Source organism: Polypterus senegalus, chromosome 10, assembly GCF_016835505.1.
Source record: "Polypterus senegalus isolate Bchr_013 chromosome 10, ASM1683550v1, whole genome shotgun sequence".
NCBI lineage: Eukaryota > Metazoa > Chordata > Cladistia > Polypteriformes > Polypteridae > Polypterus > Polypterus senegalus.
Window position 1 is genome coordinate 150,045,122 of NC_053163.1, and position 12,991 is coordinate 150,058,112.

General features: G+C 43.5%; 1 protein-coding gene across 1 annotated transcript in view; it reads right to left on the minus strand.

The window, feature by feature from the left end:
- Nucleotides 1-1,352: 1,352 nt before the first annotated feature.
- Nucleotides 1,353-12,991, minus strand: part of LOC120537828 (cation channel sperm-associated protein subunit delta-like) — a 51,743-nt gene continuing 40,104 nt past the window's right edge. Inside the window, exons 12-14 of the mRNA XM_039767054.1 lie at nucleotides 11,415-11,601; nucleotides 7,571-7,725; nucleotides 1,353-2,640 (exon numbers count right to left, since the gene is read on the minus strand). Of these exons, the coding sequence (XP_039622988.1) occupies nucleotides 2,466-2,640; nucleotides 7,571-7,725; nucleotides 11,415-11,601 (517 nt within the window). The 3' untranslated portion in view covers nucleotides 1,353-2,465. The remainder of the gene's footprint in view (nucleotides 2,641-7,570; nucleotides 7,726-11,414; nucleotides 11,602-12,991) is intronic.

Sequence of the window (12,991 nt, forward strand, 5' to 3'; positions counted from 1 at the left end):
TTCTCATATCCTAGATTTTTTTTCCATTCTAAGGATATCATCCAAATACTTTGAAGTGTAAAACGGATGGGTGATTCTCAGTCCTTCACTTTTTTCTCTTCTCTTTCCTTCCAAGTATTTAATTAAACGAAATAGTGCACGATAAATACACACAGGTGTAAAGGGTAACAAGCAAAATGGATAACTGCTGGTTTCTTTTGTCATTTGTATCTTATTGCTAATAAGGAGCAATTAAAAACTGAGAATGCGGCTCTTTAAGACTTAAAAAAGCAATAAGGGTTCAAAATCTAAACAGCTAAAATGAAGCAGAAGCATTTCTAGAGCAATAAGTTCATCTTATTAAGCAATTGGGTTGGAACAAAAACCTGCAGCCACTTCGGCCCTCCAGGAATGACTTTGCCCACCCCTGACCTGAACCGTTGTTGTCTCTTATTTCTGGTGCAAATCCACATTCAACTAATTTTCTACAGAACATTAGGAAATACAATTTGTGTTTTCAGATGACGTCGTTTGGCACCACGGCTGCTACCGAGGAGTCTGGCTTTATGCCGACATTTAAAATGCGGGGGCAAATCTATCATAGAATTGGGTCATTAATGCCGTTACCTCATGAGAGCCACAAATTTTCACTCAGCCAGTGAAACCACTGGGTAATCTCCTAGTAAATAAATAAGTAAATGATCTAATAAAACAAGTGATAAGTGGAGGTTTAAATGTCATCCATCCATTATCCAACCTGCTATATCCTAACTACAGGGTCAAAGGGGTCTGCTGGAGCCAATCCCAGCCAACACAGGGCACAAGGCAGGAAACAAACCCCGGGCAGGGTGCCAGCTCACCGCAGGGCATACACACACCCCAAGCACACACTGGGGACAATTTAGAATCGCCAATGCACCTAACCTGCATGTCTTTGCACTGTGGGAGGAAACCAGAGCGGAGGTTTAAATGTCCATAAATAATCAATAAAAATGAGGTTAAAACACAGGCAGTGTCCATTCTCTTAATGCCATCACTAGCCATGGTGCCCCTCTCTCTCTGTAATATCTTTGCTGTCACCAACCAATAGGTGTCCACAGCAAACAGAGAAGCCTGCCAACAAACGCAGTCATCCTTTATCCAGGCTTGGGTCCCCACCATCCAGCCCTTCGGTGACTTTGAGCCTCGCTCCATTTCCAGTCCACTATCACCTCACGGCTTTATGGTGGTTTATTGGTCCCTCCTTTGGGTGCTCAGCAGAAGAGTGACCCCTCTGTCTGATGAACACTTTTTAACCAGGTCTAAAGTTAAGAATTCATACCACTTTGGACATTTGGTGTACAACCACAACAAGGAACGGGTATCTGAAGCAGTTACTGAATTTGTGTTTATTTAATCTCACGCCTTTCGTTGTTTTCACAAACCCTTTTACAAGCCAACTAACAGCTTTAGGGTGTACTCACACTGGCAATTTGTTCTGTGCCAGAGCACGTTTGTCTGGATGTAACCTCACAAAGTCTAGTTAATTTGATTAGTGTGATTGCTCCATGCCCGGCCAACCATACTGTGCCCTGTCCAACTTGGAGGAGGTGGGCCCGATCACAGTTCAGTAGCATTTAGGAACAGTGTGATCGCTGAACGTGCCCGAGAGTGGAAAACAGACATGACGTCAATGATGTGACAAGTCAGATTGTAGTTGGCAGGAAAAGCTGCAAATTCCTTCCTCAACACCATTTGTAAATTTTCTCGTACATACAGCACGATTAACAGCAAAATGCTGCACTGCACATTAAATAAATCTGTCAGAGGGTAGAGTGTTATCCCACTCTACACGACTCCAAAACAACCACAAAATAAATAAAATCATTTTGACATGCATGGTGTCACTCCGTGTTCGGATGTTGTTTAGGCTTTACACGAAGTCGCAAAGTCATGATGAAAGTACGCCCAGGCCCAGAACGTTAAAGCAAAGTGTGAGTGCAGGCCAGCTGGGGTCTAGGGAGGTAAGACAGTCGGGCACGGTACAGAAGAAACATGCCTAGTGTGAGTACACCCAAAGACAGGAACACAAAAAGGCCAACACACCCAAAATGCAACACAGTGACAAAGGACGATAAGGCAATAATAGCATGACAAAAATTCAATAATTTCAAAGATAAGAAGTAGAAAGTCCTCGGACTGGAAGATAAAAATGTGTCAAGATGTCATCAGTCTTTCATTACACTATATTTTCCTGGTCACTTGGTAACTGAAAATGCCCACAATCTCTCAACTTTTATTTTGTGGCACCTTCCATTACAGAAGAACATAAAAAACTTGACAAATGAGAAGAGACCATTCACTCCATCAAGCTCGATTGTTTAGCTAATAGCTAAGCTGTCCCAACATCTCATCTCGAAGTTTCTTAAAGGTTGTCAAGGTTTCTTCTTCAACTACATGGCTCGGTAGACACTCTCGATCTTCTCCCGGGAACATAAATTGTAGACTTAAAGGCATTTGTTTTGAATCATTTTCATAATCCTCCACACAACAAACAGAAATAAATAGAAGCCCACAAAAGACGGCCCCAATAAGTATCGGATTTTCGACGATTGGATCCTGTTTTCTCGGTAGGCCGTGCGAATCACATAGACGCTGAAGGTTGTGTTGAGACTGCAGAAACTGCAATGAGAACAGGAGGAGTCATTCATTTTTATTGCATATAAGCACCTGCCGTGAAACGTCACATAACAATGTTAACATCAAGACATTTACAGAAATACAGTAGTGGTCAATATGGTGTGCTACAAGTCCCAAAGCCCATAAATCCCCAATAAGTTCCAAATATACTTCCAAAAGTGACCACTAGAGGGGGGTATACCACCAAACTCCAGGTAGATATTCACACACCGGCCACTTTATTAGGTACAACTTGCTAGTACCTGGTTGGATCCCCCTTTCCCCTTCAGAACTGCCGTAATTCTTTGTGGAGCAGATTCAACAAGGTGCTGGAAACGTTCCTCAGGGATTTTACTCCATATTGACATGACAGCATCACCCAGTTGCTGCAGATATTTCCGCTGCACATCCATGATGCAAATCTCCCGTTCCACCACATCCCAAAGGTGCTCTACTTGATTGAGATCTGAGGGCTGTGGAGGCCATTTGAGTGCAGTTAAACTCATTGACATGTTCAAGAAACTAGTCTGAGATGATTTGAGCTTTGTGACATGGCGTGTTATCATGAAGGAAGTAGCCATGCAGAACATGGTCAGCAACAATACTCAAGTAGGCTGTGGCATTTAAATGATTCTCAGTTGGTACTAAGGGGCCCAAAGTGTGCCAAGAAAATATCTCTCACACCCTTACACCACCAGCAGCCAGAACCATTGATACAAGGCAGGATGGAGCCATGCTTTCATGTTGTTGATGCCGAATTCTGACCCTACCATCTGAGTGTCGCCACAGAAACTGAAACTCATCAGACCAGGCAACGTTTATCCAGTCCTCGATTGTCCAATTTTGGTGGATCTTTGTGAATTGTACCCTCGATTGTCTGTTCTTAGCTGACAGGAGTGTCAACCGGTGTGGTCTCCTGCTTCCATAGCCCTTCAGCGTCAAGGTTTGACGTGTTGTACATTCAGAGATTCTCTTCTGCATACCTTGGTTGTAACAAATGCTTATTTGAGTTACTGCTGCATTTCTAGCCACTCAAACCAGCCTGGCCATCCACAAGGCCCAGATAACTGCCACTCACTGGATGTTTTCCCTTTTTCTCTGTAAACCCTAGAGATGGTTGTACATGAAAATCCCAGCAGATCAGCAGTTTTTGAAATACTTAGAGCAGCCCGTCTAGCACCAACATCCATGCCACGTCCAAAGTCACTTCAGTCACCTTTCTTCTTCATTCTGTTGCTCAGTTTGAACTTCAGCAGGTCGTCTTGACAATGTCTACAGGCCTAAGTGGATTGAGTTGCTGCCATGTGACTGGCTGATTAGATATTTGTGCTAACAAGCAATTGAACAGGTGTACCTAATAAAGTGGCCAGTGAGTGTAGACCCAGGCCGAAGATCTTCTATTCAAAATGGGCTACGGCCTACATAGTCACAAATGGGGAAAGCCCAGAAAGAAGACACTTCTTATACTTTAGAAAATCAAATTATTAATTAATATAGAGAGACCACATATTAAAACGTCTAGCACCAACAACCATGCCACGTCACCTTTCATCCCCATATTGATGCTCACTTTGAACTTCAGCAGGTGGTATTGACAATGTCTACAGGCTGAAAAGCATTGAGTTGGTACCATGTGATTGGCTGATTAGATATTTGTGCTAACAAGCAGTTGAACAGGTGTACCTAATAAAGTGTCTAGTGAGTGTAGACCCAGGCCAAAGACCTCACCGTTTTTACTTGTGTACCCCGCACCCTCATGTAAGACGCGCACCCTAATTTTTACAAAGAAAATCACGAAAATCGTTTTGCCCCGTGTATGACGCGTGTTGTGATTGTGTATGAAGCATTTAGAGAGAGAGCGCGCAAGTGAGCGAGAGAGAGAGAGAGTGCGAGTGCGCGAGTGAGAGAGAGAACACAAGCGAGTGAGCGAGCGAGCGAGTCCAAGCAGAAGAAGTAAACATTACAGAATTACATTTTCTCGTGTATGACGCGCACCTGATTTTCTAATGATAATTTTTGGGAAAAAATGTGCGTGTGGTACACGCTTAAATACGGTATATTCAAAATGGGCTACAGCCTACACAAACACAAATGGGGAAAGCCCAGAAAGAAGACACTTTTTATACTTTAGAAAATCAAATTATTAATTAATATAGAGAGACCACATATTAAAACGTCTAGCACCAACAACCATGCAACGTCACCTTTCTTCCCCATGCTGATGCTCAGTTTGAACTTCAGCAGGTGGTCTTCACAATGTCTACATGTTGAAATGCATTGAGGTGCTGCCAAGTAATTGGCTGATAAGAGATTTGCGTTAACAAGTTGGTAAAAAAAGCTTCATAATCTGGGTCTGTCCACATCGTTGTGTCTCAGGATCAGGGACTTTCCAAACCAACAGGCGTCAGGTGGTTAGAATTGGAGATTGTAAATCATCCACACTGGTTCTGAACACAGGCACTCACAGGGTTGTGTGCTCAGCCCAGCACTCTTCACGTTATTCACACACGATTGCTCTGCCATCCATGCCACAAATATGGTTGTGAAGTTTGTGGATGATGCAACCGTGGTGGGTCTCATATCAGACAATGATGAGACTCACTACAGAGAGGAGATACAACACCTAGCACTATGGTGCTCAGCCAACAACCTCATCTTGAACACCAGTAAGACCAAAGAGTTCATTGTGGACTATAGGAGGTCCAGAAGAACAGAACATGCTCCTATATTCATACATGAGGAGGCTGTAATGTGTGTGGACAATATCAGGTTCTTGGGTATCCATATCACATCAGATCTGACCTGGTCTTTGAACACATCTGACCTGATAAAGAAGACCCAACAAAGATTCTTCTTCCTCAGGCAGCACATCCCGGCCAACACATCCAAGACGCTAGATGGCGTCTTCCCTGCAGCATGGAGGTGCTCCGGATTCCTGCAGGGCACCATGGGAGACGGAGTTCAGCTTCACAGCCCTGCTGGGTGCCGCGGGTGCCATCGTGGAACACTGCAGGGAGGCGCTGGATTTTAATTTTCCCGGTAGCCCGGAAGTACTCCCAAGTCACGAGGACAGAGAAACTGAAGTACTTCCAGGCTGAAGAAAAATATAAGTCTTCATCTGACCCAGAGGTGCTATGGAATCACATGGACAGAAGGACAGGTGCACTTCCGGGTCAAGGACTATTTAAAAGACTGGTGCAGATCCAGGAGGCTGAGCCAGAGTTGGAAGATAGAGTGACGGAGCTGCTGGGAGGAGAGGAGGATTTATTGTATTTGTATTTTTGATTAGTTTATTGTTTATGGTGGTGGAGGTGCTTTGGGGCACTTTGGAGAAGAAAATTAAATGACTTCTTAGTGCTTTTAAAACAGTGTCTGCATCTGTCTGTTGGGTTTCACGGGGCAACAGCGACCCCTAGCGTCCACAACGTTGATGTTGGCGTAGTTGGCAGGATTCTGGCTATCTCTTTTAATCAGAAAACCTTTAAAATTAACACGGACGCAAACCCAACAGGCAGTGCTATACATCGGTCCGGGGAAGAAATCCACGAAGAAGAATGGAAAAGCCCACACGGAGCAGACTCTAGATGACAACGCGCGTCTATGGACATATCTGGTGTGAAGCGAGGAAGACAGGGAAGCGACCGACGCCGAGAGGACCCGAGCTTTATGACAGTGGGATGGTCATCAGATGTCAGACACAAAGGACAACGTCTACTTATTGGGAGACCTCTGTCGGAATCCTGAAGTATGTGCCGAAAGAGCGCCCAATTCGCTGGGACCTTATTTTAGTTATTTTGCAGAAGCCTGTCTCATTGAAACTAACGATGAGTCAGAAACATACTTCCCACCTGAGCAAGATGGTGGTGATGACAGAGTGTGTTGCCGATCTAGGAATCTGAACCTTGGGACCCTATTCGACCAGAGTAGTCACGTGGACTATCCTGCAGCAGGCTGGGGAAGACAAGATGATGACAAAGTCACCTGACCACGAGCGTTTCATTAAGTTTGTCGAAGCGGGAAAGGAAGGATTATGGGAAGGAGAAGGTCAGTGTTGTCCTGTAGGTGAGGTCGTCGTTTCCCCGATGGAACCAAAATCCGAGAAGGAGGAGGGAGAGGCGAGCGAAGCAACACCCACCACAAATGAAGGTAAAGATAGATGGGGTATGACTGAACGGGCTGCCGCTAAGTTAGAAAAGGCGGATCGCAATCAGCCGGTGGTGGCACCCCGGACTTCTGTCATTCGAAACTCCAATTCCCAAGAGCCTGTGTGAGTCCCAACGGAGCATGCGCCAGAGATGGGCATGCTCATTGGCTCACGGCCGGGAGGTGCGGCTGATGATGGCCCGAGCCCATCTCCAGCTGATTCAAATAATAACATTAATGTATGGCCCCTTTGGCACGCAGCATCTCTCTCGGATTTGCTCAAATAAATCGGTACCGCAAGTGAACTATGATACTTAGCTCGATGAGAGAAGTTGCAAAATCAATCGGAATGTTCAAGCAAATTTTAGAAAAAAAACCCCGCTCTAAATTCATTAAGTAGTTCTCTCGTGAAAAGTGGACAGACATACAGACAAACAGACAGACGTTGGATTTTATATATAGAGAGATGGAGACATTTGTGAGATTCGCTGCTCTTTCTCGACAACTCAGGTCTGCTGAAGAATGGTGTCTGGTGATGCCACCCCTTGGGTGGCCTCAAATCTCAATCCACATTCTGGTGGAACATGCTGTCTATAATTCTACATCATCCCCATGTGCTTAGTGACTGGAGTGGACTCTAAATTAGCGTAGTGTTACTGTGCCCTGCGTAGGACTGGCCTCCCACCCAAGAAGAGTTCCTGCCAGAACAGTCTTCAGTCCCCTTATGACCCTGTAATGGAGTAAGCAGGTTCAGAAAAAGAATGGATGGATATTTAAAACCTTCTCTTACCTGTAATCTGGATCCACCACAATAGCCTTAAAGATCAAGATTCCGTTGTATTTGGGAAACTTCACTTTATTCCAGTAGTCTTTCTTCAGAACTTCATAATGCACATCTGGATGAGTGATGGGAGGGCCGTTTGTGTTTCTGCAGTTCCTGTAATTCTGCACAATAAAAACAGCAAAAGTAGTCTTAGCCCTCTAAATAACACAAAACAAAAATTCAACAACTGATTTGTGTTCATCAAAGCACAGAATATGCAAGAAAAGGCCAAAAAAATACACAGATTAAATTAAAAGAAAATAAAACCTTGTGTCTGTGGGAGAATTGTTAGGTCTGTGTATACATAAGGGCATAGGGGCACTTCAAGTTGAACCACGTGTCTTTGACAGAGCCGCACCTATTGGCATATTTAGTATAGAGGGGGTTTTCCATCCAAATGTGTAATGTATAGTGCCTTTCATGTTTACCCATCTCACCATAAAGGATTATCCCTTGAGGGGTTTCAGCTAAGGGTCTGATACATAGAGAGACTGACAGATTGAAATGAAATCCACTATCTGATAGATAGATAGATAGATAGATAGAGTGGGCAACCTTGTTAATAGTCATCATTTTCCTGTATAAATCATTGGTTGTTACGATAAAAAATGTCAGTTAAATATACTATATAGGAGACACACACAGTGATATTTGAGAAGTGAAATGAAGTTTATTGGATTTACAGAAAGTGTGCAATAATTGTTCAAACAAAATCAGGCAGGTGCATAAATTTGGGCACCGTTGTCATTTTATTGATTCCCAAACTTTTCGAACTAATTATTGGAACTCCAATTGGCTTGGTAAGCTCAGTGACCCCTGACCTACATACACCGGTGAATCAGAGTATTTAAGGGGGTCAATTGTAAGTTTCCCTCCTCCTTTAATTTTCTCTGAAGAGTAGCAACATGGGGGTCACAAAACAACTCTCAAATGACCTGAAGACAAAGATTGTTCACCATCATGGTTTACGGGAAGGATACAGAAAGCTGTCCCAGAGATTGAAGCTGTCTGTTTCCACAGTTAGGAACATATTGAGGAACTGGAAGACCACCGGCTCAGTTCAAGTTAAGGCTCGAAGTGGCAGACCAAGAAAGATTTCGGACAGACAGAAGCAACGAATGGTGAGAACAGTCAGATTCAACCCACAGACCAACACCAAAGACCTACAACATCATCTTGCAGCAGATGGAGTCACTGTGCATCGTTCAACCATTCGGCGCACTTTACACAAGGAGATGCTGTATGCGAGAGCGATGGAGAGGAAGCACAAGCACATTTGGACAAGCCAGCTTCATTTTGGAATAAGGTGCTGTGGACTGATGAAACTAAAATGGAGTTATTTGGGAATAGCAAGGGGCGTTATGCATGGAGGAAAAAGAACACAGCATTCCAAGAAAAACACCTGCTACCTACAGTAAAATATGGTGGTGGTTCCATCATGCTGTGGGGCTGTGTGGCCAGTGCAGGGACTGGGAATCTTGTCAAAGTTGAGGGACGCATGGATTCCACTCAGTATCAGCAGATTCTGGAGACCAATGTCCAGAAATCAGTGACAAAGCTGAAGCTGCGCCGGGGCTGGATCTTTCAACAAGACAACGTCCCAAAACACTGCTCAAAATCCACTAAGGTATTCATGCAGAGGAACAAGTACAACGTTCTGGAATGTCCGTCTCAGTCCCCAGACCTGAATAGAATTGAAAATCTGTGGTGTGAGTTAAAGAGAGCTGTCCATGCTCGGAAGCCATCAAACCTGAATGAATTCGATATGTTTTGTAAAGAGGAATGGTCCAAAATACCTTCAACCACAATTCAGACTCTCATTGGAACCTACAGGAAGCGTTTAGAGGCTGTCATTTCTGCAAAAGGCGGATCTACTAAATATTGATTTCATTTCTTTTTTGTGGTGCCCAAGTTTATGCACCTGCCTAATTTTGTTTGAACAATTATTGCACACTTTCTGTAAATCCAATAAACTTCATTTCACTTCTCAAATATCACTGTGTGTGTCTCCTATATGATATATTTAGCTGACATTTTTTATCGTAACAACCAACGATTTTTACAGGAAAATAATGACTATTAACAAGGTTGCCCAAACTTTTGCATCCCACGATAGATAGATAGATAGTGTGAACGATAGGGGGGCGCTCTCGCTCCCTTGAACCCCTGTCCATGACTCCAGACACCAGGTAAAAGTCCAAATGTTGACTTTATTTTTCTTCCACAGTACACAAAGCACACTCTCCACCACAATACTCATATAAATCACAATAATTATCAATAAACCAATCCTCCAGCTCCCAGACGCGTTGCCACCCTTCCACCCAGCTCAGCTCGTTGTCTGGGAGTTCCCATAGTCCTTTTATACTCCCTGACCCGGAGGTGTTTCTGCCCAACAGTCCACAAGTCCTTATTCCTTCCGGGTCAGGGTAAATAGTCCTTTTCTTCAACCCGGAAGTCCGTCGCTCTTCCTATGACGAACCTCCGGGTCACAGGGCACGAAGAAGCCCTCGGTCCTCCCTGCAGCTCCCTCCTGTGGCCCCCACGGCATCCAGCAGGGCTTTGCATAAAAACTCCATTGTCCATGATGCCCTGCTGGTCTTCTGGGGACCTCCATGCTGCAAGGAGGGCTCCACCTGGCAGCCTGGGGGTATTGGCCGGGATAAATGGCCGGCCATCCTTCACAATAGATAGATAGATAGGAAAGGCACTATATACTTGATAATGCACTCTATGATAGATAGATCATATCTTATCTATCCATCCATCCATCTGTCAAAAATGAGAAAGACTAAAAAGACAAAATACAGAAGCAGATAGCCAAGCAAGACGTAATCCTGAATATGGCCTAATATGTTGTGGAAATTCAAAGAAATGTACGTCACTACAACCTAGTGGCCAATTTACTGGTGGGCAAAAAAGTTTATGTAATATAAACATGGCCCCCATGTATTGGCAATCTTCCAGAATTCATAGTCAAGTGTAGGTATTGTGTTTATTGATTATTACACACTGAACTTTATTAAATTTAAATAAAAGATGGTAAATGACCTGTGATCGTGTGATTACAGCAAACAAATGGCAAAACCAAGGCGCCTGGAGGATTATGGAGCCCTGGACTACAGCACTTTCGTCACAACCGGGAGTGCCATTGGAAGATCATTACGAAGCACGTGGAGCACATCTGGGGTGTTATAAAACAGGCTGCCTCACTCCATTAGTCGAGGCAGCGTCGGGGCAAGGGAGACGAAGCTTGCCAGAGAGGAGTGGAGGAGAAAGAAAAGATTTATTATAAGAATTGTGTGGTGCTGTGCTTTTTGGGACTGTGTTGTGCCTGTGGGTATGGGGAAGGCATTGCCCACAGGCGAAGAAAAGAGAATAAAAACTTGTGTTTTTATAAGTGTGCCTCTGGTGTCATTCTGTGTCAGGTTGGGTGGCTGGCACGCCCCATTGTGGTCTTGTTACGCTACACAGCAACATTTATCAAGTTGTATGGTTGCGAGTCGTATTCACTTGTACTTAGCATATTGTTATTATTTATGAATATTATCAATAATACATTATTTAAAATGTAACTCAACTCCTTCTTGTCTTTTACTACACCTAATCGCCTGAGGTTATAAATGTAAAAGGGAAGGATGGGAGAAGTTATATGGTACAATACCTGATAAACAGTGGTAAGTCTGTGAGATTTGAGGCATTCTGACAAAGGCTACACAATAAAAAATACAAAAGGGGAAAGTAGAGCAATATATTACTCTACCAAGACAAAACAGTCACACACCCCTGTGCCACGTGAGGTTTCAGTTACCTTTCTCGTCCAGGCGGTGTTTGGGTTGGGAAACACTTGTCTGTTCAGCATTTCCATCCAGTTCTGAGGCTGCGTCACACACTGAGATGTCCCGACAGTTTTCAAGTAGCCAAAATTGAACATGCCATGGGTCTCAAACAGCACAAAATCTGCGGGCACGTATTCGACAAACTTGTCGTCCTCCCACCTGCAACACAAACAGGAAGACGCCTGTCAGGGTGTTCGTGTTTCTGCTTCATTCTGTAAACCTGACCATTATTCAGGGGATGGGCAGTCCGGGTCCCGGAGGGCCGCAATGGCTGTAGGTTTTTGTTCCAGCCCAGAGATGTCAATTATTGCTGATGAAGATAGATAGATAGATAAAAAGGCACTATATGATAGATAGATAGACAGATAGATAGATAGACAGATAGATAAAAAGGCACTATATGATAGATAGATAGATAGATAGATAGATAAAAAGGCACTATATGATAGATAGATAGATAGATAGATACTTTATTAATCCCAAGGGGAAATTCACATACTTCTGCAGCAGCATACTGATAAAGAACAATATTAAATTAAAGAGTGATAGCAATGCAGGTATAACAGACAATAACTTTGTATAATGTTAACGTTTAGTCGCATAGTGTGGGGTCTCTTCAGTCTGTCAGTGGAGCAGGACGGTAACAAAAGTCTGTCGCTGAAGCTGCACCTCTGTCTGGAGATGATCCTGTTCAGTGGATGCAGTGGATTCTCCATGACTGACAGGAGTCTGCTCAGCGCCCGTCGCTCTGCCACGGATGTTAAACTGTCCAGCTTTATTCCTACAATGGAGCCTGCCTTCCTCACCAGTGACATTTTGATGGTTCACTTTAATGGTCTCACTTGTTAAGATTCCCCACCTTTAATGGCTTATTTCAGTCTTAAACAGCTGCATTCCCGGTTTGTAATGGCTCCTTATTAGCAATAAGCAGTTCTCTATCTAACTTGTCTCCATTTACACCTGTGTGGATGCATCCTGCACTATTTGGTTTAATAAAACATTTAAAGAGAAAAATGTGACAGACTGAAGATTATCCATTTTAGGCTTAAAATCATTTGGATGATATCCTAGGAAAGCAAAAAATAATCTACGATATAAGAACCGAACATTGCAGACTTAACAAGCCATTTAATTAAACTAGGCTCACCCGCCTTTTAAGGCGACCAACTTTTAAGCTGACCACTTCTTAAGGCAATTCAATATGTAGATCAATTTGATATTTTATACAAACGCATTAATTTGGTTATATTGCATTTGAGCGGTATTACTTTGATACTCGTAGTTTCTGTTATTTTTGTGATGAAATGTAAACTTTTTTTCTATATTGAGGTCGCCCTTTTGAACCCCCCTGATATTTACTACGCGGTGAGGCATTTGTACTCCATCAACATTCATTATTTCCAGAGACATAATTTTGTCTAATTTTCCAGCGCATCGCGCACAAAAGCAAGGGAACGATGGGAGCACCAGAACTCTGCTCACATCATGTCGCTTTGTACCGCAAGCTGCAAGTAGTAAGTCTGTGATAAGCGGAATACCGCTACGCTTT